This window comes from Sturnus vulgaris, chromosome 29, assembly GCF_052056855.1.
Source record: "Sturnus vulgaris isolate bStuVul1 chromosome 29, bStuVul1.hap1, whole genome shotgun sequence".
Taxonomy (NCBI): Eukaryota; Metazoa; Chordata; class Aves; order Passeriformes; family Sturnidae; genus Sturnus; species Sturnus vulgaris.
This window is the reverse complement of record NC_142271.1, coordinates 3,044,061-3,069,364: the sequence shown is the minus strand read 5'-3', so window position 1 is coordinate 3,069,364 and position 25,304 is coordinate 3,044,061. Positions and strand designations below refer to the sequence as shown.

At 49.8% G+C, this 25,304-nt stretch overlaps 1 protein-coding gene across 2 annotated transcripts; it reads right to left on the bottom strand.

Moving 5' to 3' along the window:
* Nucleotides 1-1,172: 1,172 nt before the first annotated feature.
* Nucleotides 1,173-22,968, bottom strand: FKBP5 (FKBP prolyl isomerase 5). Of its 2 annotated transcripts, XM_088180376.1 has the most exons (13): nt 22,888-22,938; nt 16,406-16,482; nt 14,249-14,382; nt 13,950-14,067; nt 12,932-13,076; nt 12,549-12,691; nt 11,560-11,674; nt 8,259-8,415; nt 7,739-7,829; nt 6,926-7,009; nt 6,294-6,479; nt 4,708-4,947; nt 1,173-2,295 (listed from the first exon to the last, which is right to left on the bottom strand). In XM_088180376.1, the coding sequence occupies exons 4-13, from the start codon at nt 14,052-14,054 to the stop codon at nt 2,188-2,190; spliced, it is 1,374 nt and encodes a 457-aa protein (XP_088036502.1). In that variant the 5' UTR covers nt 14,055-14,067; nt 14,249-14,382; nt 16,406-16,482; nt 22,888-22,938; the 3' UTR covers nt 1,173-2,187. The 2 variants fall into 2 exon arrangements, with proteins under 2 accessions (XP_088036502.1, XP_014728245.1); XM_014872759.2 differs by lacking the exon at nt 14,249-14,382 and having other exon boundaries at nt 22,888-22,968.
* Nucleotides 22,969-25,304: the final 2,336 nt, after the last annotated feature.

Below are 25,304 nucleotides of genomic sequence, written 5' to 3'. Positions count from 1 at the left end.
GACCCCTGTCCCACATCCCGACGTCTCTTTGGATGTGTTTCATAATCTGCTCATGCCTCACCTCCTTATTACACCACTTAACATTTAACTCTTAATATTCCTCCTCCGAGGCCCCCACGGGCTGTTGGGTTGCAAAGCCAGACAGGCCAAGTGTCCCCAGTGTCCCCACCTTGGCCTTGCCCAGCCCACCATGTCCCCCCAAACCCCCAGCCCGTGCTTGGTGCCACTAGATGGCATTTGAGCACTGCACACTGAGACCCACCAGCATCAGGAACTTCTTAATCCTCCCTACAAAACTTCCCTTTCATCTCTAAACCCCATCTCATCACCCGCACAAGTTCAATTTCTCTTCCAAGGGAGAGAAAAGCACCAAGCCAAAATAAACAAAAAATCTCCTTAAAAACGGGGAACAAGCACGGAAAGTGCAAAGCAAGTTGGTTTTTTTGTTTTTTTTTTTTTTTTTCCTGTAGAGATTGTTTCCTACGGAAAATGTGGCTTGGGCTGCCCCCAAAGGACTTTTTTGCCCTGCAAGAAAAAATAAAAAGCCCACGTTTTGCAGAGGCCCTGGGTCTCCCAGCAGCCTCCAGGGAGGTGAATCCCATGGTGGTAGAAAACCCAAGACTTGGATGAGCCATGTGGATGCTGTGCCACTACTAAAGGTGGGAAAACAGACAGGATTGAGAAATGATGCTTCAGTAGCACCTGATGGGACTAGAGAAGAGGAAATTTAACCAAATCTGGCTCCCAAGATTGTGGAGGGCGGGTATAAAAGAGGGATGGGCAGTTCTAATACCCCACTGGCTCAGCTTTCTGTTCTCTCCCCACCCTCAGTCAAGGGGCACAAATGACTCTCCCACCCACCCAGCTGACCCTCAGGAAAACCCCTCCCAAAAGAATACACTGGGGGTGAGGAAAAAAGCCTAAGGACAAACCTCCCAGACTGGAAAAACAGCTGAGACCCCCAAAGAGCATCTCCAAAGCATGGATTGCTGGCCCTTCACGGGCTCTCCAGAGAACATGGCACTGATAAATTGGGCAGCTCCAGTTCTTGGAAACACCAATAATTCCTCAACTGCTGGGGCATCTCCCCCTCGAGGAGTTCACACCCATCCTCCCCCACAGCCACCCCATTTGCTGAGCAGGATCCAGAGAAAAAATACGAGGTTTTAGTGTTTTGTTTTTTTTCTTTCAGTTGTTTATTTTCAAGCTCCAAAAGGGGTATTATTATAGAGACAGGAAAAATAACAACTGGAAAGCTGTTTTCACGGGGTAGTGACAGTGTCCCTTTAGGATGGAGAGGGCTGATGGCTGAGGAGGCAGCAGCAGCTCCAGTGCAGGGACACGATGCACCCAGGACCCCCTCACCATGGGAAAGCTGCTCAGTGACAAACCCATGGCACCAGCTCAGACCCAGCCACGTGCTTTTGAGCCACGTGTCAACCTGCTCTTTTATTTTCCCCACGTGCAGATCCCAATAAAAGCAATAAAACTCCCATTTAAAGCTGGGAGCCAAGGGATGGGGTGCAGGCCGTGGGTTGAGCACCTGCAAAGCTGGACAGGCTTTTGCTCTCTAAAGAAACAGGAACCAGCTCCTTCAGAAGGTAAAATCTGTGTGTGCTCCCCTCCCAAACAGTGCTTTAATGATGTCCCTGCACCCAGGGGCTGCAGCAGAGGCCGTGTGGGTTCTCATCCTGGCTCTGCCCTGCAACTCCTTTGGCCACAGGCACGGAGTCAGCAGGAGACAAAGGCAATCGCTGTCCCTGGGGCTGTGCTGGGACAAGCAGAGGCAGCACTGCAGTGCACAGGGAGCATTTCCCACATCCCAGCTCCTGTCAGAGGATGCTGTGCTGAGAGTGGACACAAAGCCCAGGGAGCTGTCTACTGAAACCTCCCAGGAGCCAAGAGTTTTAATTTATAATGATAATTTTTTTTTTCCTTTTTCCTGCAGTTTAAATGGTATTTGTTCCACGTGTGGTGGTCCCATGGTCCCTGCCACTCCTGCTCTGCCCCCAGTGCACTCGGGGCAGGGGGACGGGGTCGCTTTTCTTTGCGAGGTGCTTTTTGCTTCCACGATCACACAAACTGTAACAAGCTTTACAAGAAAACACTGGCAAGTCCCAAGGTTTGGCAGCAACCTTTTTCAGTGTGGGCCGAGGGCACGAGGTTATCCCATCCCCTCCTCCTCCATCATACGTGTCCTTCAGCCTCTTCACCTTCAGCACCAGAAGTTTTGGGTCCTTTTTCACAAGTTGCCTTCTCTGCTGGCTTTTCCACACCGGTTTTGCTGGCTGCTTCCTGCCGAACAGCAAATAAAACACACTGAGCTGGAAATGGGAGAGGGAAGGGGCAGGCAAGTGTCAGAGATGCTGGGAATAGGCACAGGCAGTCCAGCCTGGAAGGGGAGAGGCAAAATTGCCCCCCACAACTCCCCCGTGCCTGTGGGATCCCAGAAAAAAAATAGGTTTTTAAAACTTTTTGTGCTTTCTGGCACTGACTCCCTGCAGAACACTGCTTTTAACCTGAGGCCTTGGAAAAGGCTTCCAAATTTGAATGATGAAGTTAAAATTACAAGTGTGTAGTTAAATAGAAGTGCGTGCTTCCACATGGTATAAAGTTTTAAATTTGAATTTTTTATAACATTGAAATAGGTATGGGACAAAGTGGAAGATTTTAGGTGGTATCTCAGTGCTCATCTTCTTCTTCATAGTTTCAAGTTAGACATAGACAAGTTTCATAGTATCTGGTTAGACAGTACCACACTAAGCCACGAGAATTTAGTTTTTGAGTTAAAAGTATAAATAATATAGGTGTTATTTCTCTATTAAACTGTTTAGCTTTAAGAAACCTTGTAACTAAATCTCACTCCATTTTGCTCACTTCTAGCAGGTGGCTAGAAGTGCTGCTGAACTTTCTGTACTTTTGATAAAATTTAATGAACAACCAAGCCCAAAAACCAAAAATATCCATTTCCTTCGTGTATTTTTTAATCTTAGCTCTAAGTAAAAACAAAATATACTCCAGACAAACCACTAATTAAATAAACCTCCACCATTACACGTGTTCATCAAGCAGTGCAGCTCACACCACAGGGTTCAGTGGCTGGTAGAGATTAAAGCTCATCAGCCCAGGAAGCTTTTGGGGAAGGTGTGGGACCCCTGGGAATGGTGTGACCCACCCCACCAGAAGCAGGGTGCTGATACAGAGTGAGGAGGGATGGATGGATGGATGGATGGATGGATGGATGGATGGATGGATGGATGATGGATGATGGATGGATGATGGATGGATGATGGATGGATGATGGATGATGGATGGATGGATGGATGGATGGATGGATGGATGGATGGATGGATGGATGGATGGATGATGGATGGATGATGGATGATGGATGGATGGATGGATGGATGGATGGATGGATGATGGATGGATGGATGATGGATGGATGATGGATGATGGATGGATGGATGGATGGATGGATGGATGATGGATGGATGATGGATGGATGGATGGATGGATGGATGGATGGATGATGGATGGATGATGGATGGATGATGGATGATGGATGGATGATGGATGATGGATGATGGATGGATGATGGATGGATGATGGATGGATGATGGATGGATGATGGATGATGGATGATGGATGGATGATGGATGATGGATGGATGATGGATGGATGGATGGATGGATGGATGATGGATGGATGATGGATGGATGGATGATGGATGGATGATGGATGGATGATGGATGGATGATGGATGGATGGATGATGGATGGATGATGGATGGATGATGGATGGATGATGGATGGATGATGGATGGATGGATGATGGATGGATGGATGATGGATGGATGATGGATGATGGATGATGGATGGATGATGGATGATGGATGGATGGATGAGGAGGTAAGGCAGCAGTGTCAGAGTGGAGATACAGGACTGAGCCATGGGTGCAGCCCACCAAGGGGGTGCAGGAGAGGAGCACTCAGGCACAGGGAAGCTTTATGCCTGCTCAGCAGTGACTGTGCCCATCACAGGTGGCCACACGAGCCAAGCACAGTGCCAGCATGGCCGGGTTGGCCCCACTCCTTGCTGAGCTGGCTGCCCCAGCATGCTGCTCCCCAGGGGCTGCACCAGTCACTTAATCCACAGCCTCAACCTCCAGACACTGCTTCAGAAGAGATTATACTAAAAATGACCCACACAGATGGCTTGCAAAGCTGTGTCCTCTCTCATTACAGTACACCGGGTTTTGTTCAGTGGAATTTTGGATGAGAGCCTGTTCTGAGACAGTGATCTCTGCCCGAGCAGAGGAGCAGGTATTGCCTTACCAGCTTCAGGAAATCCATACTATCATGTCTCAAAATACCCCTGCCAGAGAGGGAATGATACTTCATTTTACTAGAGACCAGGAGTTCATCAACACTCACTAGCTGGGAGCAGCCAAATTAAATTCCAGTGCCAAGCCTGTTATCAGCTCCTGTCAGCTCACACTGCAAATGCTTTTATTGATGATTGAGCACCTGAGGGCAGCCTCTGCATAAGAGACACCAAGAAGTAAAACACTTCTACACACTGGAGCAGGCTCTATCCCTCCATCCTCATTTATAATTTGGTTTAACTCATCTCTTTTCATCACAAACCTGTCGAGCATCCCTCGGTGGCCTAAAGCAACCCTGGATGGCCAAAAATGAGCAACACTCACCTTTGCATCCCTCTCTGCAAACTTTGTGAACATGTTGGCGTAGATCCTCCGGTCCCGCTCGTTGTGCTCCTTCGTTTTCTTCTGGCACACTGAGATCTGGGATTTTGCTGCTTTGTTCTGTGGATTCACTTCCAGCACTTTTTGAAAGTCACATTTGGCCAGCTCGAACTCGTTCATCAATAACCTGGCTTCACCCCTCCTGTACAAGCCTTTCTCATTGTCCTGGTCCAACCCCAGAGCCTGGAAACACACACAGGTCTCTGTTAACATCTCAGAGTCCTCCCAAGAGATTCCCCTACAGCTGAAGCCTCAATAAATCTGTCAAAATTAGGACAACGTGGCTTCAAATCTCCAGAGCACTTGCATCTTGCTCAACAAAAATTGCCTCATCTCCATCAGCAGTTGGGAGATCATTAATATAGTTTTATTATCTCTCCTTGCTTAAAATACCCCTAAGTGTGGCACTCAGTGGGAGACAAACCCACAGGCAAGAGATCAGGTGTAAAGACTAAATCCAAGCCCATTTGTCTCCCTCTTTTAGCAATGATATTATTTTCCTTTAGTAAAAGCCATATATATACCTCAGATATGATTTACCTTTTAGATTAACACAAATATCCCATATATTTCCCATATACAAGATGCTTAAATCTAAGCCTTTTATAAAAGAATTCAGAGTTTCCTGACAAAGACAAGGTCAAATATCTTTTAGGGACTGGCAAAGCCCCATCCCACCCCTTGGTGGCCTTGGAGATCTGCTGCAGCTCCACAGAGCTTGTCTGTGTCACACCCAGAGCAGAACTCAGTGCCCAGCCTGGGCAGACCCAAACACCCTGCCAAGGCTGTCAGTCTACACAGATCCATTCACACAGATCTGGCTTTGGAAGGAAAGCTGCTGTAAATGCATGGCCAGGTGGATTCTGAACCCCTAAAGGCCCTGGTGGTCCTGCAGTCTCTGAGCACTCAGCATCCACAGGGACCTCCAGGTGCAGAAGAGATGCCACAATCCCACTGCTGTTTGGAAATTCCTTCTTGTAAGACAAGGAATTTTTAAAAACCCCCACCAAACTCTTGTTCTCCCAACAAGAACATGCAGGAGAAGAAGATGCTCCATCCCTCAGGCTCGTGTTGGTGACTTAGGATTTTAGCTTTTATATTTTTCATGTTTTTGTAATCCTGCAATTTTTAGTGTACAACTAAATTCCATACACAGTGTGAGCTGCTGCTTTCCCATTTTGGTCAGACACAACAATTCCTCTCCAGGCTGGGAATCAAGGACTCCTCACTGCCTCGGGCCTCAAGAAATGGAAACAAAAGCGAGTTGGGGGCAGCAAACTTGGGGTAAATGATTTAATTACCTGAAGCTGTTATTGGAAGATGAACTCCCAATATACAAATGGACCAAACTTATAAAAGTGTAAAAAGCTGTGACCCATTGTCCATACTGGGTGTAGCCCCTTGGGGGGTGGCTTCACCTGCCCTAAATGTACCTGAAGGCCCTCCAATAAATATAACCACTTCTTATTCCCTGAATTTCGTCTGGCCTCTGTTTTCAGGTAGCCCAAACAGCATCAGTGCACCTGTACCTTGTCACAGCACTCGACAGCCTTGGCATACTCCCGCAGCTTCAGGTAGCACATGGCCAGGTTGAGGAAGGCAGCCAGCAGGAAAGACTCAGAGGCTTTAGACTCCTTTTCAGACAAGCCATACTCCATTTCCAGCCAGGACACAATCTTCCCATACTGAATCACTGCCTGCAGGTATTTGCCTTCCTGGAAGGAGCAAAAAGAGGCTCAGTCTGCCCCTGGAGTGTCCTGTGAGCAGGTGACAAGTGTAATGTGGGGTGTTCAATAAATACAGGAAAGGAGGAGGATCCCAACTCCTACAGACCAGCAGGGTTGGGAACAGCTGAGTCAGAACAGTGGGGAGCTGGGATGGCCCAGCTGGGAAGGGGAATGCAAAGCCCCTCAGCACTGGGCCTGGCGTGGGAAGGGTTTGATCTGCTGTCCTGCTCTGCAGGGAGCACACAGAGCCAAGGCAATGCTGGGGAAGGATGAGATATCTCAGGGAGCACCAAAGAGTGAGAAAAAGGCAGAGGGAGAGCAGGACTCGCCTTCCCCAGCCCTGTCTGGGGCCACATGGCTTCTCTGACACTGATGGCTGCCAAATTCAGTCCCAGCTCCTCTCCTCTGCCTCTGCCACCCCAAAATTCACAAACCTTGAAGTACATCGTGCCCTTCTCCTTGACCACGGCTGCCTGCTCCAGCTTCTCCTTGGTGTCCATCTCCCACGACTCCTTGGCCTGCAAAGGAACACTTGGAGCAGTCCCAGTGGAGCAGAGCAGCCTCCCCTGCCCCAGCAGGACCAGGCCACTCTCTGGGACAGCGTGGTCACATTCAGAGCTCATCAGAGCTGTGCCACAGAGTGTGGAGACAGGTCCTGTCCCTGCTTTGGCCAGAGTGATGGCACAGGCAGGGGACCCATCCAGGGATGTGCAAATCCCATGGGCTTCTCCTGCATCCCATCCCCAGCCTTCTCACAGTCAAGCCTCACAGGGCTGGTTGGATGCACAAGCTTTTATCTGTGCAGCCCAGGGGTAAAAAAAAGGAAGAAAAAAAAAGAGGGGAAAGGGGAAGAAAATAAAAGGAAAGAAGAAAAAAATGAGAGAAAAAGCACAAAAAGGAGAAAAAGGAGAAAAAAGGAAAAAAAGAGAAGGAAAGAAGAGAAAAAAGAGAAAAAGGGAGAAAAAAAAAGAGGGGGGGAAAAAAGGAGAAAGAAAAAATAATATTAAAATAAAAAGAAAGTACAAAAGGACAAGGTTAGGAACAAATAAGACACCCAGCCTTGGACCTCAGCCACAAGAATAAAACAAACCAACAGAGAAGAACAAATTAAGAACACGAAGCTCCTCAGTGACGTGTCCACTTCAGCAGGGGTTGGGCTGCAGCCACGCCAGGGACAAAGGCTGGAGGCTACACAGGCCCTGACATTCCTGTAACCCAGGGAGGGACTGGAACACCTCTGCTCTCACCTTCTCAAAGCTCTTCAGGGTCACCTCGTACACCAGCTCTGTGTTCCCCTGGATGCCATATTTCGGCTTCCCAGCCTCACCAAAGCCGTACCTGCAGGGCAGGAGGAGGCACTCAGAGAAGAGAGAAAAACCTTATTTTCACCAGGGCTTGCCCATAAATGCAGACCCAGTTTGCCACCCACAGTTTTGTAACATTTTGGGGACAGAGTGATGTTACTCTCCTTGCTGTGAATATACAATGCATTTATGGGGAATCATCCCTTCTGGCTGCACCAAAGCCATCTATTTACACGGGATTCTCTCCAGCCCTGGTCATTTCCAGGGAGACATTTTCATCTCAGACACTGGACTTGGATAAAGCCCTTTCACCTGTTTTTTTTTTAAAGCATCTCAGTATTCCTGTTTACATGTCACTGGTCACTCCTGCTGCTCCTGCTGGTGTTCTGAGACTCTCCTGGAGGGTCCTATTTTCAGGATTGCCATTTTCCACAAGGGCTGGAGGCACAGGGATGCTCCTCACCGTGGGCTGAGGTAGAGGATGCAGTGCTCTCCCCTCTGCATCTTCTCCAGGGCCTTGTCAATGCCGATGGGGATGTCGTGGTCCTCCCCTTCGCCCACGACGAATTTCACGTCCTTGCAGTCGAACCTGCGGCCACCACAGAATCCCTCCAGGTGAACTGCAGAGGGGCAAGAGGGGCAGGATGGCACCCACAATCACCCAAACCTTGGAGAAAGGTGGGCTCCAAAGTGTCTTAGAAAGCATTTTATAAAGCATGTCTCCCAAAACTCAGCAGAGCGTGGAAGAGAGAAGACCCAGGGCTGGGGGCAGCCTGGAGAAGAAGAGGGATGGGGAGGGCTTGGGAACATTGCTGAAAAGCAAGGCAGGCATATCTTGTCTAACCCAGGACCAAACAACAGATAAACATCGTGACTAATATGTTCCCCTCGTACTCAAGTGCACGAGTCAAGTCTTACTGGAACTGGATATTGCTCCTGGCACGGTGCCATGCAGAGTTTATCACGGTGATTACAAATCTTCTATACTGTGCTATACTGCCTTGACTCCTGCCTCGAAAACAAGGCCATGTTCTCCTGACTCTGAGAACTCAAAGTACAAGATAAACTTTTTTATTTTTAATCTTCAACCAGGAGCTGTGCTGTTCCAGCCCCAGACGCTGGCAGAAGCGCAGCAGGAGCGGACACTGGGTACCTGGCACATTCACCACCTGGCACTCCTGGCTGCCTTTCCACAGCAAGATTATTCTTTATTTATTCAAACCTGAAGACGTTCCAGGCTTTGGGGACACTTTTACAGCCTTTGCATTCTGCTTGCAGGGTAAAAGGCATACACACATGCAGGCAGGCATCAAGTAAAAGCAATTTCACAAGGAACTCCTACATACCGTTAAAAAAAAAAGAAAAAAAAACCAAACAACAACAACAACAACAAAAAACTTTGAAAGAGGAAAAATTCACAACTGTGCCTACAGGTTTGCAGCCTGCAAAGACATGAGCTTTACCTTTGCTTGAGGGGAACAGAATGCAACCTGAGATGCTGCAGGGCACTGAGCATCCTGCTGTGGTAGCAGGTGAAGGGCAGGACAAGCTGGGTACCAGAAAAAGCCAAGAGGGTCTGGGCTCTGCACAGGAGAGCTGCAACCTGGGCTGAAGGAAATCTGTGTCCATCCCCTGCCCTGGGACCTACAGAAGTCCTTAGGATGAGAGGCACGGACCAAGCCAGAGCTGGCAACCCCCATTCCAAGGGCAGGTCCAGCTGCCATAAGAGAATCCAAGGATGGGTTCCTCACTGCAGGGGCAGGGCACCAGGCTTAGCCTTCTCACCCTGCTCTTGCCACCAAAGCCATGCTGGGACTCAAGCAGAGGATGCTCAGGTGCTTGCCAGCTCCCTGGGACACATCCTGCATCCATCACTGGTGCACAGTGACCACAGCAATCAGGCTGCTGTGAGCTCACCCAGCTTGGGGGAGGACAAAAAGCAAATCCAGCTCCTCCAGGGACAACCTCTGCTTTTGCACTACCCAAAACCAAGCTGACTGGCTTTTTTAGGCACAGAAAATGTGGGAAATTCTGCCTAAAATACAGGTAACCCAGCCACCTCACAGCACCGTGCATGTCCCTGCACGCTCCTAGTGAGCACAGATCCATAATCCCTGACCCCAGAAGCAGCACTACAGCTCCCCCAGGTCCCACATCCCCTGCGGGATGCAGTGATGGGAAGATCCACTTTAAAACAGGATGCACAAGGGGATGTTGTGATCCTTGCTTCCAAGGATAGTTCTGCTCTGTTTTAATTGAGCAGAAAACACACCGAGCACAGGGGGGGGGAAAATCTCTGCTCGGGTTTCCAGGAGTGGGTCAGCTGGTTCAGCCGCTCTTGGATTACAGAGAAAAAAAAGTCACTGAAGGAACATCACTCCGGTTGCAGCTCTGACTTATTGTTCTCTCAGTGCCTGCAGCGATTTTGTTTTTGAAGAGCTGAGAACAGAGTGTACTGAGTGCGGCTGGCACACGAACTTGATGTGCTGACAGCAATTTGTACTCAGATTAAAAACGGAGAAGGAGGAGGGGTGGGGGGGGAAAGGATGTAACAAAAGCTGGAATGCCAGATTTCAACTGCAGCACAGGTTTTAGGGACCAGAACTGGGATTTAGGGTCTGTAAAACTTAAAGCCTATAAAAACCCGGAGGTACTTGCTCCGGGAAGCGTGGTTTCTTCCAGCCTAATTCCAGCACCTCCCAAAACACACAGCTGAGGTAAATCATCACAGCCCTGCCCCAGGGTGGACTGCTGTGTCCTCCCAGCTGCTGTGCCACCCCCAGCACAGTGACCATCACTCAGACAGTAGATTCTGAGTCAAAATCTCATTTTCCCCTAAATGAGATCCCTGTTAGAAGAACCAGCCACTTAAAGCCACGAGCTTTATAAGCTCCCACAGCTCAGATTCAATTTCTCCGTCGCTAAAGGGACTTCAGGATCTTTGTGTGCAGGAGCTCTGGAATTAAGAAAAGAAAGTAAATGCCTCCCATATGGAGCGAGCTCTGTGTGTGTGTCTGAGCAGTTCTTGGGAAGGAAAAAACCCCAAACCCCAGTCTGCCTTCCCCTGTCCAGCTCCAGAAATGGGACCAGGATAGGGAGAGCCCAATGGGATGTGAGCTCCTCATCCTCCTGTGTCAGCTGAGACCACCCCAGCCTCAGCAAACCCCTTGTAATAATTTCCTTCTCCCTGCCATCAACAGCCCTGTGGCCATAAGGGAAGGAAAAAGCCACATTCTGTAAGAGATGTGATGAGACCCCCCCAAAAATACCATCAACATTGTAACGAGGAGGCCAAAGAAACTGCTGAGTGTCCAAAATACTTAGCAGGTGTTGAGGGAGGAACTGATGCTTTGGAGGCAAGGCAGAGCCAGGGGTTTTGGCAGATGGCACATCCCAGAGCACCCTGCACTCTGCAGAAAGGTCAGGGGAGATGACAGAGCCCTGAAACCCCACGGGCGTTTGCTTCTTCCATCCTCCCCCCAGCCACTGCCTGAGCAGCTCCGGGGTTTTCCTGGGCTGCTGGTTTTCCACCCAGCCCTGCAGGGCAGCAGCTCTGGCAGAGCCACCACAGGGGCAGGCCAAGGAGAGCTCAGAGGAGCATCCCCAGCTGCTCTCCATCCCATCTGGCCTCCGGGTGGATGTGACTGCATCCCACCAGGACTGCACAGCCACCTCCAGCCTGTGCAGTGCCAGCAGCTCCCTGCCAGGGATCAGCTCAGGACAGGCTGAGCCTTCCAGTTATCCCACAAGGGACCAGCACTCACTCTCCACGGTAGCACCTTCATTAGGGTTGGAGTAACCTTCTCCCTTCCTCTTGATCCTCCGGATTATTCCTCCATCCTCAAACAAGTCCTCGCCTTTGAAGTCAAGCAGCTCGACCTAAAAAATAAGAAAGAAAAAGTGGGCAGAGTGTAGGGAGGGGGAAAGGAGAAGAGAAAAACAACAGAGAGCCACAAAGCAGCAGCAGTTCATCCCCTGGCTGGAGAACCAAGCCAGCTAATTCTCTGTTCAGCTGACGAGCAGAAGTTGCCCATAAAACCCAAATCCAAACCACAGCATAATACACGAGATTTATTAGAAACTGGGACACATCCAGTACCTGAAGCATAACACAAAGTAACAGAAAAATAAGTTTATTGAACCTGTAAGGGTACAACACAGCTGCTGCTGGAAGATGCTGTGAAAGTCCCCCAGCGTGGGCAGGAGCTTCCCCTTCATCCTCTGATGGGACCAGCTCTGAACCCTCAGCTTAGTCCACACTCGACTTGGAAGGCCTGAGCCTTAATTTAGGACAGACTCCCTCCTCCTTCCATGTCCCAACGAGCCCTGCCCAGGGAGCCCTCTGTGCCAAAAACTCAACTTTCCTACCACCCCTCAGCACTAATGGTTTTTTAGCACCTGGAGGCATTTCCCAGCTGCTTTCTCCTTCTCATGTGCATGTTTAAACCAGGTATCTGCCCACTCCCTGCCCTGGGACCAGGATTCTCCTAAGCCAGAGTTTCAGCCCCAGCCTTCCAGCTCAGACACACATTTCTGAGAAAGCCCTGGCAGCAGTTCCTGGAGCAGAGGGACACGTTTCAGGAATCCAAGCTGGGTTGTTTTTCTTTTTTGTTGTTGTGGATTTTTTTTTTGTTGTTTGGGCTTTGGTTATTATTATTATTAATAATTTTTAAATTTTTATTTCTGAGCTGGCTGGCAAGGAGAAAGGGAGCGAGCTTGCTCATGCACACACCAGCTCACCAGCATTACTTGCCTCAAAAAAGAGGGTGGCATTGGAGGGGATTTTGGGGGCACTGCCAGCAGAGCCGTATGCGTACTCAGGTTTGCAGAGCAAGTAGCAGATCTCTCCCTTCTTCATGGTGGCCACCCCAATGTCCCATGCCTTGATTACCTGACCTAGGAGAGAGGCAGATGTCAGGCAGGAGGGAGCAACCAGCAGCCCAGGAAAAAACCCAGCCTGGGTGTGGGCAAGGATGGCACCCAAAAAAACCCCACATTCCCAAGTGACTTAAGGCAGGGCTGAGCTGTCCAGCTGTCCTGCTACAGGGTCACTTGATCCCCCCGACCCAGGGTGGTCCCACCAGGGTGATCCCACCCTCCACCACGCCATGGATGGACACCTCTGGAGCAGCTCACCCTTGCCCAGGCTGAAGATGAAGGGCTCGTTCCGATCCCGGCTGGAGTCAAATTTTTTCCCGTTGGCCAGTTTGCCTTTGTAGTGCACATAAACCTTGTCTCCAATCATGGGAGACTCCCCCTCACTCCCAGGTCGCTTAATGATCTGAGAGAGAGAAACCATCCATGAGCTGGGGCCATGGGATAGCAAAGGATGCATATGGAGGGGGAGAGACATACACACACACATGCATTTACATTTATATATATATATATATATATATATATATACACATGCATTTAGTGCTGCCCTAAATAACAGGAAGGCTCAGGGTGGAGCTATTCAGTTTGCCCCTAAATTTGCCCTTCATCAGCTCCTAAAAACAAATCTCAAGCTGGAGCCACAGCAATGGAGCTGGACAGGGCTGGGAGCAGAGAGCAGTCCATAGTGGTGGATAAACACCGTGGTTCCAAACGTGCAGTGAATGCAGCTCCTCTCGCTCTCTGTCCATACACATTTTACTCACAGGGGTGTGTCAGCTCACTACTCACTCCTTGTCAACACTTTTTTCTGAACGCTGCAGCCGGGAACAAGCAGTTCTCGAGCTGAGGATGGAGCAGGGGAGGATGCTATTCTTGGAGGAAAGGTCCTATTCAAGTGGAGAAGTGTAAGTGCTGAGGAGCAGAACTATCCAGAAACGGCCCCTGAATATGAAAAAGGGGCTGTGGAGCAGACTGGATGACCTCAGTAATGTGCTCTTTCTAATGTTTGTGAGTCACACACAGAAATGCTTTGTGGATTTACAGCTAATAATCTGATTAGGAACACAATAGCAGTGAAATTCATGGAGCAGCCTGGGCCCACCATCCTCAACCACCACTCCATCCTCCTTTACTCCAAGCAATGCTCATCCCCTTTGCCTCTGAAATGAAAGAACTCGATCCTACAGCCCTGGAGCTGTGACCCTGAGGGCTGGGGAGGTGACCATGCACCCCAAAGTGCAGGGAGGCAGGACACTCTCAGCAGACCCCCTCTCACCTTCAGAACCCCTCGGTCCTTGGATGGGGTGATGTCCTCCCCTCGCTCTGCCAGAGCTGCTGCCTGCACCTCCCCTTCACTCTTGGTGGCCTCATCAGTGGTCATGGTCTCCTTGGACCTGGGGGGACATAGCACAAACCCCATCAGCCTGGCAGGACCACGGGAGGTGCTGGGAGAGGAAAGGGTTTGTCACCCTGCGTGGAAAGGCAATGCACAAGCAAGCATTTTCCCCCAAAAATTAAAGAAAACCCAACACCAAAAGAATCCTAGCTATTTGGGTGGATAAAGAGAAAACTCACAGCAAGAATCTAAGGAACTGGGAGATTTTTGGGCAAACTGCTGGAGCACTGTGCTCCCAAATGTCACCACATAAGCAGCCAAGGTGCCAGAAAAGCCACGTTTTCCATTGAACACAGACTTTTTCCAATGGTTCCTGGTGAAAAAAAAAAAAAAAAAGAATTGCCTACAGTTTCAAAAACATATTTCCTGATGATTTCCTTCAGACCATGGGGCTATTTTGGTAGCTGCACTGCTGGGCGACACATCATCAAGGAAACATGTGACGGAGAATTAGAAAGCGATGGGTTTTTTAAGACATAAACCAGATCTATTAAAGCCACTCTAATTGTGAAACTTTCCCACAGTCTTCAGCATGGAGGCTGATGTTAACCAGCAGGAGAAATCATTCATTTGGGGGATTCAAAAAGAGCAAAGAAAGGATGTTTTCAGCTCCAAGGACAGATAAGTCGTGCTGCAAGAATTGCTTTCCTCACACCCGGGTGGAAAGGGAAGGACTAGAGCCCGACCCCCCCCAGCACAGGAAGCCACCGAGACACAAAGAGCCCTGAAATGGAAGAAGCAAAGAGAAAAATAAGGGAACTACTTGTTGCAAGGCTCAATTATCATTGTCTTTCGGGTGATATTTAATGGGATTCTGCGTCTGCTCCCTTTCCTCTGCGCTGCTGGGGTTTCAGATGGGAACATCTTAAAAGCAAAGCATTTAAAAAGCAAAGCAACATGTGGTGAGACCCATTATCTCACAGGTATTTACTGGAAAATGTGCCATGGGTTACTTTGGAAGAAATGTTTGATGATGTGGGTGGTGATGCACTGGTTACCCAAAAGGGTGACAGATGCCCCATTCCTGGGAGCATTTGGGTGAGTTTGGACAGAGCCCTGAGAAACCCATTCCATGATTCAATGATTTGGGTGCTGGGATGGTCTCTAAGCCATCACAGCCTTCCTCCTGGAGAGGAGTGAGGAGATGGTGGTGCCCATCCCAGCACGGGCATGGCATCAGCTCAGGGCTTCCTGTGCAGCACCGGGGACACATCATCCATAACCTACCCATAAGGACCAGGAGAAGCCCAAAAACCAGGGAAACTTGCCCAAGAATTGCCAGAACCTCCCCAGCTCCACCAAGCAGCCACCACCGGGATGCAGGACACGGACTGGGAGGTGCTGGCTCCGGCTCGCCGCTTGCTAAATCCCACCAAGAGACATCTAAAAATACACCCTACGCATCCTTCTCATTATTTTTCTACGTAAGCAATTAGAGGAGTCATCCAGGGAAGCTGGCCAAGGCGGGCGGGAGGGGAGACGCTCTGCGTCAGCAGCAGTGGGAGGGATGGAGCCCATGGCACTCAGATATTCCTGATGTGGCCCACGTTAGGAAAGAGCTCACGACTTCTCCGTCCAGCAAAAACAGCTCCAACTAGGTTAGAGAAAAGAGTGCACTGCTCCCACTTATCTCCCATTTGGAGCGACAGGAGGAGGCTGGCCAGGGGCCAAAATCCCAATTAATTTGAAACAAACAGTTGTAGGGGAAAAAAAAATAAAAAAAATATCTGCTACTCCCGGAGGTTTAAATAGTGAGCAGGCAGGGATGTCACTGAGCACAGCAAGCTGAATTCTTGTTTGTATACTCTGCATACAGGGAGGGCATTAATTAATTACTCTGTGCAAAAGCCCCTGGGTGTTTCTGACACCCCAAGCAGATCTTGCTTTCCCGTTACCCACAAGATTAATGTTGTAAGTCTGTAAATGAAGCCAGGATAAACCATCCTCCCTCCTCTGAACATCCACACTGCTCCATTTCCCTGGGATACAAACACGGATGGGTCGTAGAAGCACAGAAATAAATTAAACCAAGCTTTTTAATTTTACAATGCCCTCTCCACACAGGTGTTGCTGTCTCCCAACACTGAGAAACTGGTGAAAATTCAGAGGGGAGAACGGGATGCAGATGTGTGACCCCGGGCTGAGGACAGACAGGTATCACACATGCTAGGGTTTCACCAACCACACGATCCCCAGCCACGTTTCCTAGAAATCAGCATACCGGGAATTTGCCAGCTCCAAATGGAAACTTAATGTTGCAGATCCCTCCCAGAGGCTCGCAGGAGGGGAAAGGGATGGGGAAGAGAAAGGCTGGGAAGGGTTTTGAAGGGTCTCACCTTGCCACCATGCAATCCTTGGAGAAGGTTTGAAGGTGCAGGGAGAGTCCAAGCCCAGAGACACAGCGGGGAAATACCTGGTAAGAAGACGGGGGGACAAATAGAAAGAAAAAAAGATTAGAAAACCACACGTGTTTTATTCTAAACCAGGATCTCAGGATTTCAGAAGAAGGGAGAACAGAGCACTTTTGAGGCACAGATCACACTCCACCATGGCCAGAGAGGGGTGAGGAAGACTATGGCCAAAACCTACTTTGACTTGCTGTTTCCACAAAACAGCATCTTACCATTAGCTTTAAAAAAAAATAAATCCAAGCTATATCCTGTACAATTGTTTCACTGGGATGAAAATTAACAGGACGAAAAAATCAGAGTTGGCTGCTCTGGGGTTTGTTTTTTAAGACCCACTTAGCACAAAGCACTTTCACTTCCACGGCACCACAACAGCCCTAAAAGCTCCAGATTGCAACACAGGAGGGAGTTTCTTGAAAATGCAAAGGTCAGGCTTAAAAACAACAAATCTGAAAGCACAGCAGGGAGATGTGGGGCCCTGGATCCTGGTGATCACAGTCCCAAATCCCAGCCCCTCGAGCTGGACAGCAGCACATGCATCCTCCAGCCCCAGCACTGACTGCTAATGAAGAATAACCCAATTAGTGCAGCAGCTGACTCTCTCCACTGTCCCACGGTGGGTTGCTTCCCCTTCCATCACAAGAACTACTTTTTTCTAATAAAATCCCTTCTTGATGAGCAAGCTGTGCCTGTGCAGCAGGAGAGGGAAGACCAGGGCAGTTTCTCCTGGATCCTCGAGGGTGTTTTAGGACACCTCGGGGCCAGCCTGCTGAGCAGAGATCGAGGAAGGTGGTGGTAATGAGGATTGGGATTTCTAACAAAATTGGGATTTCTAACAAAATTGGGATTTCTAACAAAAATATTGCCTTCCTAAGATGGACAAGCATCTCCACATAACCCTCAGCTGCATCCCAGCACATAAGGACATACCCAGACATTGAGTGCTGTTTCTCACATTCGTACATCACAGTTAATTAATTAATTTTTTTTTTTTTTTTTTTTTTAAATCCTGGCCACTTGGCTTTCTCCCCCTCCTTCAAAATAAACAGGGAAGCCATAAAATTGGAACTATTGTTCACCAACTAAGAACTCCCATGGATCAATTTACTTCCTAGCGTGCACGTTGTGCAAGCGGCCAACACCCGGCAGGCTGGGCATGGCAACTTCTACTCAAACAAAAAAAACAAAATGCAAACAGAGCTGCTGGAATTGCCCAGCACCTTGAGAAGCCCCCCTGGCACCCAGGGTGAGCCCTGATTCACCAGGGACTGAAGCACAATCCTGGTCTACCTTTATCCATGGCCAGTCCTGCTCCAGGGTGAACACCGTGGAGATTCTGGTACCAACCAGTGCCACCCACGCCATGGGGACACTTCAGAGAGGGATGCAGTCCCCAGCCACCTCCCAAGGACCAGGAGGTATCTGCCTATCACCAGAAAAACAGCCACAGGAGAAAGTTGTAAAACAATTAAGAGGATAACGAAGTGAAAAAGAAAACTTCTGTATGCAGCTCACTTATATCCAGCTGTGGATGTTCCCATCACACTGGCTTCACCATTCTGCCTAGCTAATATTTTTAAGCTTCTGAAATGGTTTTATTTAAGGTTCAAGTCATAACTAATTTATTATTTTTTTTAATATGTGGAATAAGAGGCTGTTCCTCAGCTGCAGCCAGAGGAACAAGTGAGCAGGATGGGTCACTAACCCTGCCAGAACAAATATCTCAGGCAGAAGCAAGATGGGTTCAGTGTCTCTGCACCCCCTGGAGTGAGGTGCACAGGCCTGTGCCAGCAACACACAAAGGACTTTCAGACAGGAGTGGTTTTATCCCCCCACCACTCAGTTTACAATATAAACCCATTAAAAATAACCTGGCTCTTCTGCTGGTTTTCTAGCAAGGAAATGCTGGCTTGGTGGTTTTCCCAGGTCACTTCAAAATTAAAAAAAAAAAAATTAAAAATCGGAGGGATAGAGCCCCTCTGAACTCTCTTGTGAGCAGTGGTCCATCTCCTCCAGAGTGGGTACCCAGAGACACAACACCCTCCACTTTCATGTGAAAGGGAATTTAGCTACAAAGCAGCATTTTCTTTTCTCCTCCCTTATTTTGAAGGACAAAGTTATACTAGGGGAAATAAAATCCACAGACATTTATGGGTAGCTGCTGTCCCCAGGGGAGAAGGTGCCAGGGGCAGGGTGGGGCTGAGGATTTCACACACAGATGCTCTGCAGCTCCTTCCCTACCTGCCCCCAAAACCACCCCTGGCCCCAGCAAGGATTTCAGCTGCTTCCACCATAAAAATCACAGCAAGTCTCTGCCACAAGAACAGATCTTTAAAACACTGGAAGAAACAGAAATGCCCAAAGTCTTTGCTCTGCATCAGCAGGGAGAGGCACCAGGCTGCACCCATCCTGCCCCTGAGAGGCTGACACAGCTTTTGATGATGGCTAAAAGAAAATTATCGAAGAAATATAGAAATAATGAGTCTATAAACAGCTGTTCTGCACCAGCCCGAGCTTCCTGGGAGATGCCTGGCAGGGAGTCCAAGCATCCTAACAAGCTCAGAGGTTGTAATACAGAGACATGTAACAGTGGGGAAGGCAACTTCCTAAAGCTTTCATAAATTGGGATTATGTAACTGGACAGGAAAAAATATAATAATATAGCCAAGCAGGTTATATAAACCATCTGTAAAATGTGAGAAAGTACTTGACATCCCACTACCCACTCCTTGGCACTCTCTCACTGGGTTTTCTGCCACCAAAAATGAGCGGGGTCCTTTCAGTTGTGTCTTCTCCCCTGGTCAAAACAAGCAGGGACAACAGACCAGCCGGGCTTTTTGGAATGAAATATTCCACCTCTGGCTGCTAAATGTGAAGTTTCCCTTCCCATACAGCACAGCAAAGTCCAAGCCTTCCACAGGCGACCCAGAGCAGCCTCCTGGCAGCAGCTACACCAATGCTGAGCAAATTGAATTTCAAGTGACAGCTTGGGGGGGGACTAAAATAAATAGAAAATGGGAATAAACAAGAAACTCCTTGTTTGCCAATTCTGTTTTAATTTAGCTTTTTCTCTGGAATAAATGTGGCAATCAAACTTGGACTTATTTTTTTTTGTTTGTTTGTTTGTTTCTAAAAGCATCTCACTGCTCTCAACAGATTTGGGTTTTTTTCCAAGCAACTTGCAGCCAGGTGACCCCTGGCAGTGGGAATGCTGTGTTTGATGATTTATCCCCACACACGAGGGCTCAGCAGCACCTGGAGCATCCCAGAGCTGAATCCCAAGGGGGGAATCCCTGGCTCAGCAGCTCTGGCACCCAGAAATAACTCAGCACCCAGGACCATCTGCACCAGGGGCCTGTAAATGCCAAATTATTTTGGGCAGACGGCAATTCCCAGTGTGAAACACCAGCCTGCTCCGGTGCCAAATGAGGATTTCTTGGAGAAGCATCACAAACTGCAGGAGGGGCCGGGGTGGCACTGCCACTGCTGGGGACACTGTGAGGAGCAGCAGGGGCTGAGGACACCACGGCTTTGGGGACAAAGCTGCACCCCCAGCACTGTCAGCCAGACCCTGAGAACAGGCACTGACACACACACCTGCACAGGTACACGCTGCTGGGCATCACCTGGGGAGGGGAGGGAGCCTGCATCCCACCTGGGCTCCTTTTCGGGGTGGGGTCACATGCCAGCAATGATGCTCCTTGCCAGACAGTGCCTCCCAGGGCTCATTTAATTAAGTGGTTAAATTTAATATAAGTCAAAAAGTACTTGAAATGAGAATATTTTTCCATCTAAGAGCAATACTGCTATTTACAAAGATGGGACACTGCAGGTAGAAGATGATTTAACTGCAGCCCCTCACTATCCCAACTCTTCACTTCTGACAGTTACTTTACTATTATTTTCCTGATTTTCCAACACACTCGCTTGCAAAATCAGCAATCCTTACAAGTCACAATTACTAGTTATGGAAAAAGCCTGTCAGCTGCATGACAAACAAGTTACATGAACAACTTGTACGTTAGAGCACTCGTGGCCACCTCTTTACACCCACAAGCACGGAGCATTAAAATAAAAAAAAAATCCTTGCTAAGTAATATCTATTTCCCTGTTATGTGCACAAGATCAGTAGGAGCTTCACAGCTCCCTCAAGGGGCTGCAAAAACTTTATATAAATTCATGTAATCGAGACCGACTGTAAAATAAAATTGATATAAAATAATATAAAATGAGAAATAGCTGAGGACAAACTATTTTTCAAACCATTTACAAAATACTTTTCCCCTGAGCCAGTCTGGGAGCTGCAGCCAGCCCGAGGAAGTCTTGGTGCCAAGCATCTCAAACCTTCCAGCAAACTTTCTCCTTCTGCAAGCAGGTAATTAATTAAAACACACGTAACTACACAGCAGAGATGTTCCTGAGGGATGCAGTTTGCTTTTTGCTCAGGAATTGTCCTTATTTTTTGGCTCACCCTGGCAGGAAGGTGCTCTGACATTGCTGGGAAAGGACCTCACCATGACTGAAGGGTGTGCTGGGCAAACACAGCCTTGGGAAGATGAGGCTATTTGCATTTATTTTTTAAAAAGACAGCAGACAAACAAACAAGAGAAAATAATTGCATGAGCAATTATCCTAGCAGACATCTCTGTCCTGAGCAGGATGGGCACCAGGAGCAGCCTGTATCATGCCAACCTTCCCCTCTGGTCCCCTCCAGAGCAGAGAGGCCATGTGCTATCACCCCTCCTGTGCACTTCAGCAGAGGAGAAAACCTCTTCACTGACTCCCCAGAAATCTGCTGGGGATTTTTTCCATGCCACCACATATATTTTCCCCAGCACAATCCCCACCTCCATCACCCAAGCCCTCAGAAAATCCTTGGCTACTCCTTCCTCCACCAGCACCCTTGGCTGCTGTGAGCACCCAGCTCCATCACAGCCCTGCCTTGTCCTCCTGCACCCCTCAGGGTGCTGCCATCACCCACCACGCTGGGGATGAGGACCACCACCCCTTCAAGGACCAGCAACCCACCCAGGACTCCTCCATCCCATCCCTGTGCTGCAAAACTCCTGCACCATTTGGATTCCTGCTTAGCTCCACACTCCTGGTTAACCCCCTGGAGGTTGTGGACATTGTTCCCTCTCTGTCAAGGATGTTTCTGTCCCCTCCCCAGAAATGTTGTCTCGTTTCCAGAGTGCCAGGCTGGAATTACAGCCCAAGTATCTCTGAGCTGCAGCACTGCCACCCAAATCAAACCCACAGCACCTTTGGAAAGACAGCCCCATAAAAGCCAGCTACAGGCTCTGCCTGACATATTTAATGATTTTCTTCTCCCCAGCCCTCCAACAGGACAGAGGAGGAGGCAGGAGGGAGGCAGCTTTCTCATGTTTTAGAGGAAGGAGCAATTTGTGATTTCAACTTTTTAAACTTTTAATGCCAGTTCCCAGGCTGGCTTTGATACCCCAGTGATATCCTGATATCCACCTCAGGTTTAATACCTTGTTAGGGTGAGACACTATTTAAACACCGTCGTTAAAACCATAAAGTATCAGCTCCTGACCTTTTTTTCTTTTTCCCATTATATTTTATTTTTAAGGATACTTTTATTATTTGCACCGGTGGAGACAGAAACACGGTGCAGCACTGGAGCCTCAGCTGGAAGCTGCAGCCTGGGGACACACGGCTGACAGACACATCTCTCACGAGTTCCTACAGCCCATTGTGTAAAACACAGTTTCCTGGGAAGAGCAGGCTCACCCGAACGTGCATTTTAAAAACAGAAGCTCTGGAAGAGTTTTTATGCCCGGAGGGGAGGGGAAAATCGCAGAAACTTTAAAAAAAAAAAAAAAAAAAATCACATTTACCTTGTGCAACCACTTTCTACCTGCTGCCAAAGGCCGTGGATAGTGATGCACACACCCTGCGGGGTCTCTCTGCTCCCTGGTGTCAAAAGAAACGCTTCGGGTGTGCCCGGAGCATCGGATGGGGAGGTGAAGCGGGGAAAAGAGGAATCCCCTCGGGCGAGCAGCACCCCGGGCTGTGCCGGAGCACCCCGGGCTGTGCCGGAGCATCCCAGTGTCCCCAGTGCTCCCAGTGTCCCCAGTGCTCCCAGTGTCCCCAGCACCGCCCGGGCACCGCTGCGGGAGCTCCTCATGGCTGGGGGGGGCTCCATGGGGCAGCAACCCCGCTCCTATCCTCACCCTAGAGCAGAGGGGAGGCTTCCATCCCCTTCCCCAGCCCCACACCGATGTCCCCACAGGTCCCCGGGCGGGGTCCCTCAACCCCGCGCGCTCCTGTCCCCAACGCCACACTGCCCCACGCACCCCCAGCACCCCCAGCACTGCTGCAGCCCCACAGCGGGTCCCGCAGGAGCGCACAGTCCCGCACAGGGCAGCCCGAGCCCGCGGTCCCACCTGTCGCTGTGTCCGTCGCTGTCGCCGCTGTCGCCGCCGCCGCCCGGCTCCGAGTGGCCCCGCGCGCCCGCCCGGCCGGGCCGCCCCGCCCCGCGCGCCGGCCCCGCCCCACTCACGTCTGATTGGCCGCGCCGCCTGCCCGTCTCAAATTACGCCTTTCCATTGGCTGCGACGGAGGCGATATGCAGATTAGAGCGCTGTGCCCGCCCCCTGGCGCGCGGTGCCCGCGCACTCACCCGGGTGGCACCGGCGGGGCCGGGCGGGAACGGGGACGGGGGACAGGGGACAGGGGACAGGGACGGGGGACACCCGGGCCAGGCAGGTGCCCGCGGTGTTTGACCCCGTGCCAGGCCCCGGGGGGGTCAGCCCCATGCAGTGCCCCGGCCACATGCAGCGCTCCTCAGCCCCCGGGCTGTCCCCAAACCCTCGGCTCCTTGCGACCCCCGCAAGGACACCCCAGCCCCGCAGCTGTCCCGGAGGTTCGTGTCCTCGTTCCCCCAACTCCCTAAGGGTGGCCCAATCCCTCCCAGCTCCTCCGGGTGTTAGAGAACATACCGCGCTGAAAAGTGAAAATTGCCTCCTAGTTGGGGACAGAGAGATGTGGGTTTGGAGGACACGGCGGCTGCTGGAACACGCAGAAATGTTCCAGTTCGCCGTGAAGGAAATAAGATTTTTGTCAAGAGCTGCTTCAAAATACCCTCCGAGATTAGAAATCAGTACTTTTGTGATTAAACACCTAATCACTCCTCATCGCTGCAGCGCCTGAGCCAGGAGGGGGCAAAAAAAATGGGGGGCAGATTTAAATTGGGACATCTCTGAGTATTTTTATAAAGTGGTCATTTTTTACCAGATTTGTGCTGTAATGAGTGCCTGCAGCTCCCAACCTGCACCTTCATTCCCACATGTTGTTCCAATAAAACCCTCAGGGCCAGGCTGAAGGCAGCACTGCGTTGGTGGGTGCTTTCTCACAGGTCTGCTCCTTATGCTGAGTTCGATTTCTCCAGCTGTAATTTAGACACTGATGTCACTCATCAGAAATACAGAGTGAAAGTTAAAGCCCACTTTAGAAAAGAAGAAAAAAAATTGTTTTCATGGCATTTAATTTTTTCCTCTCTAAAATAACCCAGGTGAATCTTGCATCTTTGATTTCAAACATTTTCCTCCTGGCTTTAAATTTCCAAGAGCTTTAAATATTCATTTACAAAACAAAATTAAAATATTGTGGGTTTGCAATACCAGGGAACCCCACAGCATAATTCCTGAGGCAACACCAAAGCCCTGAAAAATCCCACGGAACTAATGACATCAATGAGGGGGTTCAGCCTGCTTTGTCCTTGTAATACAAAAATACTAAATTTGTTTGTTTGCATAGAAAAAAAATAGGAGGAAATAGGAGGAAAGTATCAGAGTTGCTTTTTTAGAAGATAAAAGACATCTTCTAAATCACTGTTATGCCAGTGCCAGACCCTTCAGCTCACTCTGCTTTCTTGGGTGGGGAGATGTCCTAAACCTTCCACTCTCCCGGTGCTGGGGTCTGCCCCGTTCACCCCCATCCCTGTAACACAACCTGGAGGAAATCTGTTCCATAAATAATCCTGTTCTGCTTTGTGACGCCTGCCAGGGGTACTGCTTGTTCCCCCTCGCCCTCCAGCTGGCCACACATGTCCTGCCCCAGCCCTGAGCCCGGCTCTGAAAGGACAGGGAGTCTTGGGGAAAGTCTGGAAGCAGGGAGCAAAGCCAAGGAACCTTCCCTGCAGGCTCCCAAGCACCTCGTGTGAGGTGAGACCTGCGTTCCTGAAAGTGAGGGGAAAAAAAATTAAAATAAAGCAGGGGATATTTTTATTCATCCTTGTCTCCTGTTAAAAATAACCAGCGTTAATCTGCCTCGAGAGCGTGGGGAGGAGAGGAGTCCCTCCACCTCGGCTGCACCCTGAAGAGCCACATCAGTGAATCTCCTGAGAATGGAGGAAGTGGTTTTTCTCTTTTCTCTTGATTTCCTTTCGTGTGTGACAGCACAAACCGATCGTCCCGGGGCAGGGATCCTCCCCTTCCAGGGAGGATCAAACCCATCCTTCCCCCCAGAACCCGGATCACCACTGCCCATTTTGGGGGGATCAAAGCAGCTTTTCCTGCATCCTGACGATGCTGCGGCTTCACCCACCCGCACCCGTGGCGTGGCCACCCCTCCGAGGGCCCCGCTCGCCGCTGGCACCGGGGGTGCAGCGTGGCAGGAGCCGGGTGCCGTGGTCGTGGGAAGCTCTGTGTTTACAGGAGGTGCAGCCAGGGCTTGCACAACAGGCGGCACAGTACAGGAGAACACCGTGTCCTTGCCACTGGCTGTAGGTGCAGCTGAACTGCCAGCAGGGATGGACGGAGCGCGGGGACACGGGGACGTGGGGACGTGGGGGGATGGGGCA

Bases quoted from the DNA above. Each gene is read 5' to 3' on its own strand.
- FKBP5 (XM_014872759.2), bottom strand. The intron at 8,416-11,559 runs GTGAGTGCTGGT...GCCCCTCTGCAG, and splicing joins TGAAGGTGCTACCGTGGAGA to TTCACCTGGAGGGATTCTGT. The intron at 4,948-6,293 runs GTACAGGTGCAC...GTGTGTTTCCAG, and splicing joins CTGTCGAGTGCTGTGACAAG to GCTCTGGGGTTGGACCAGGA.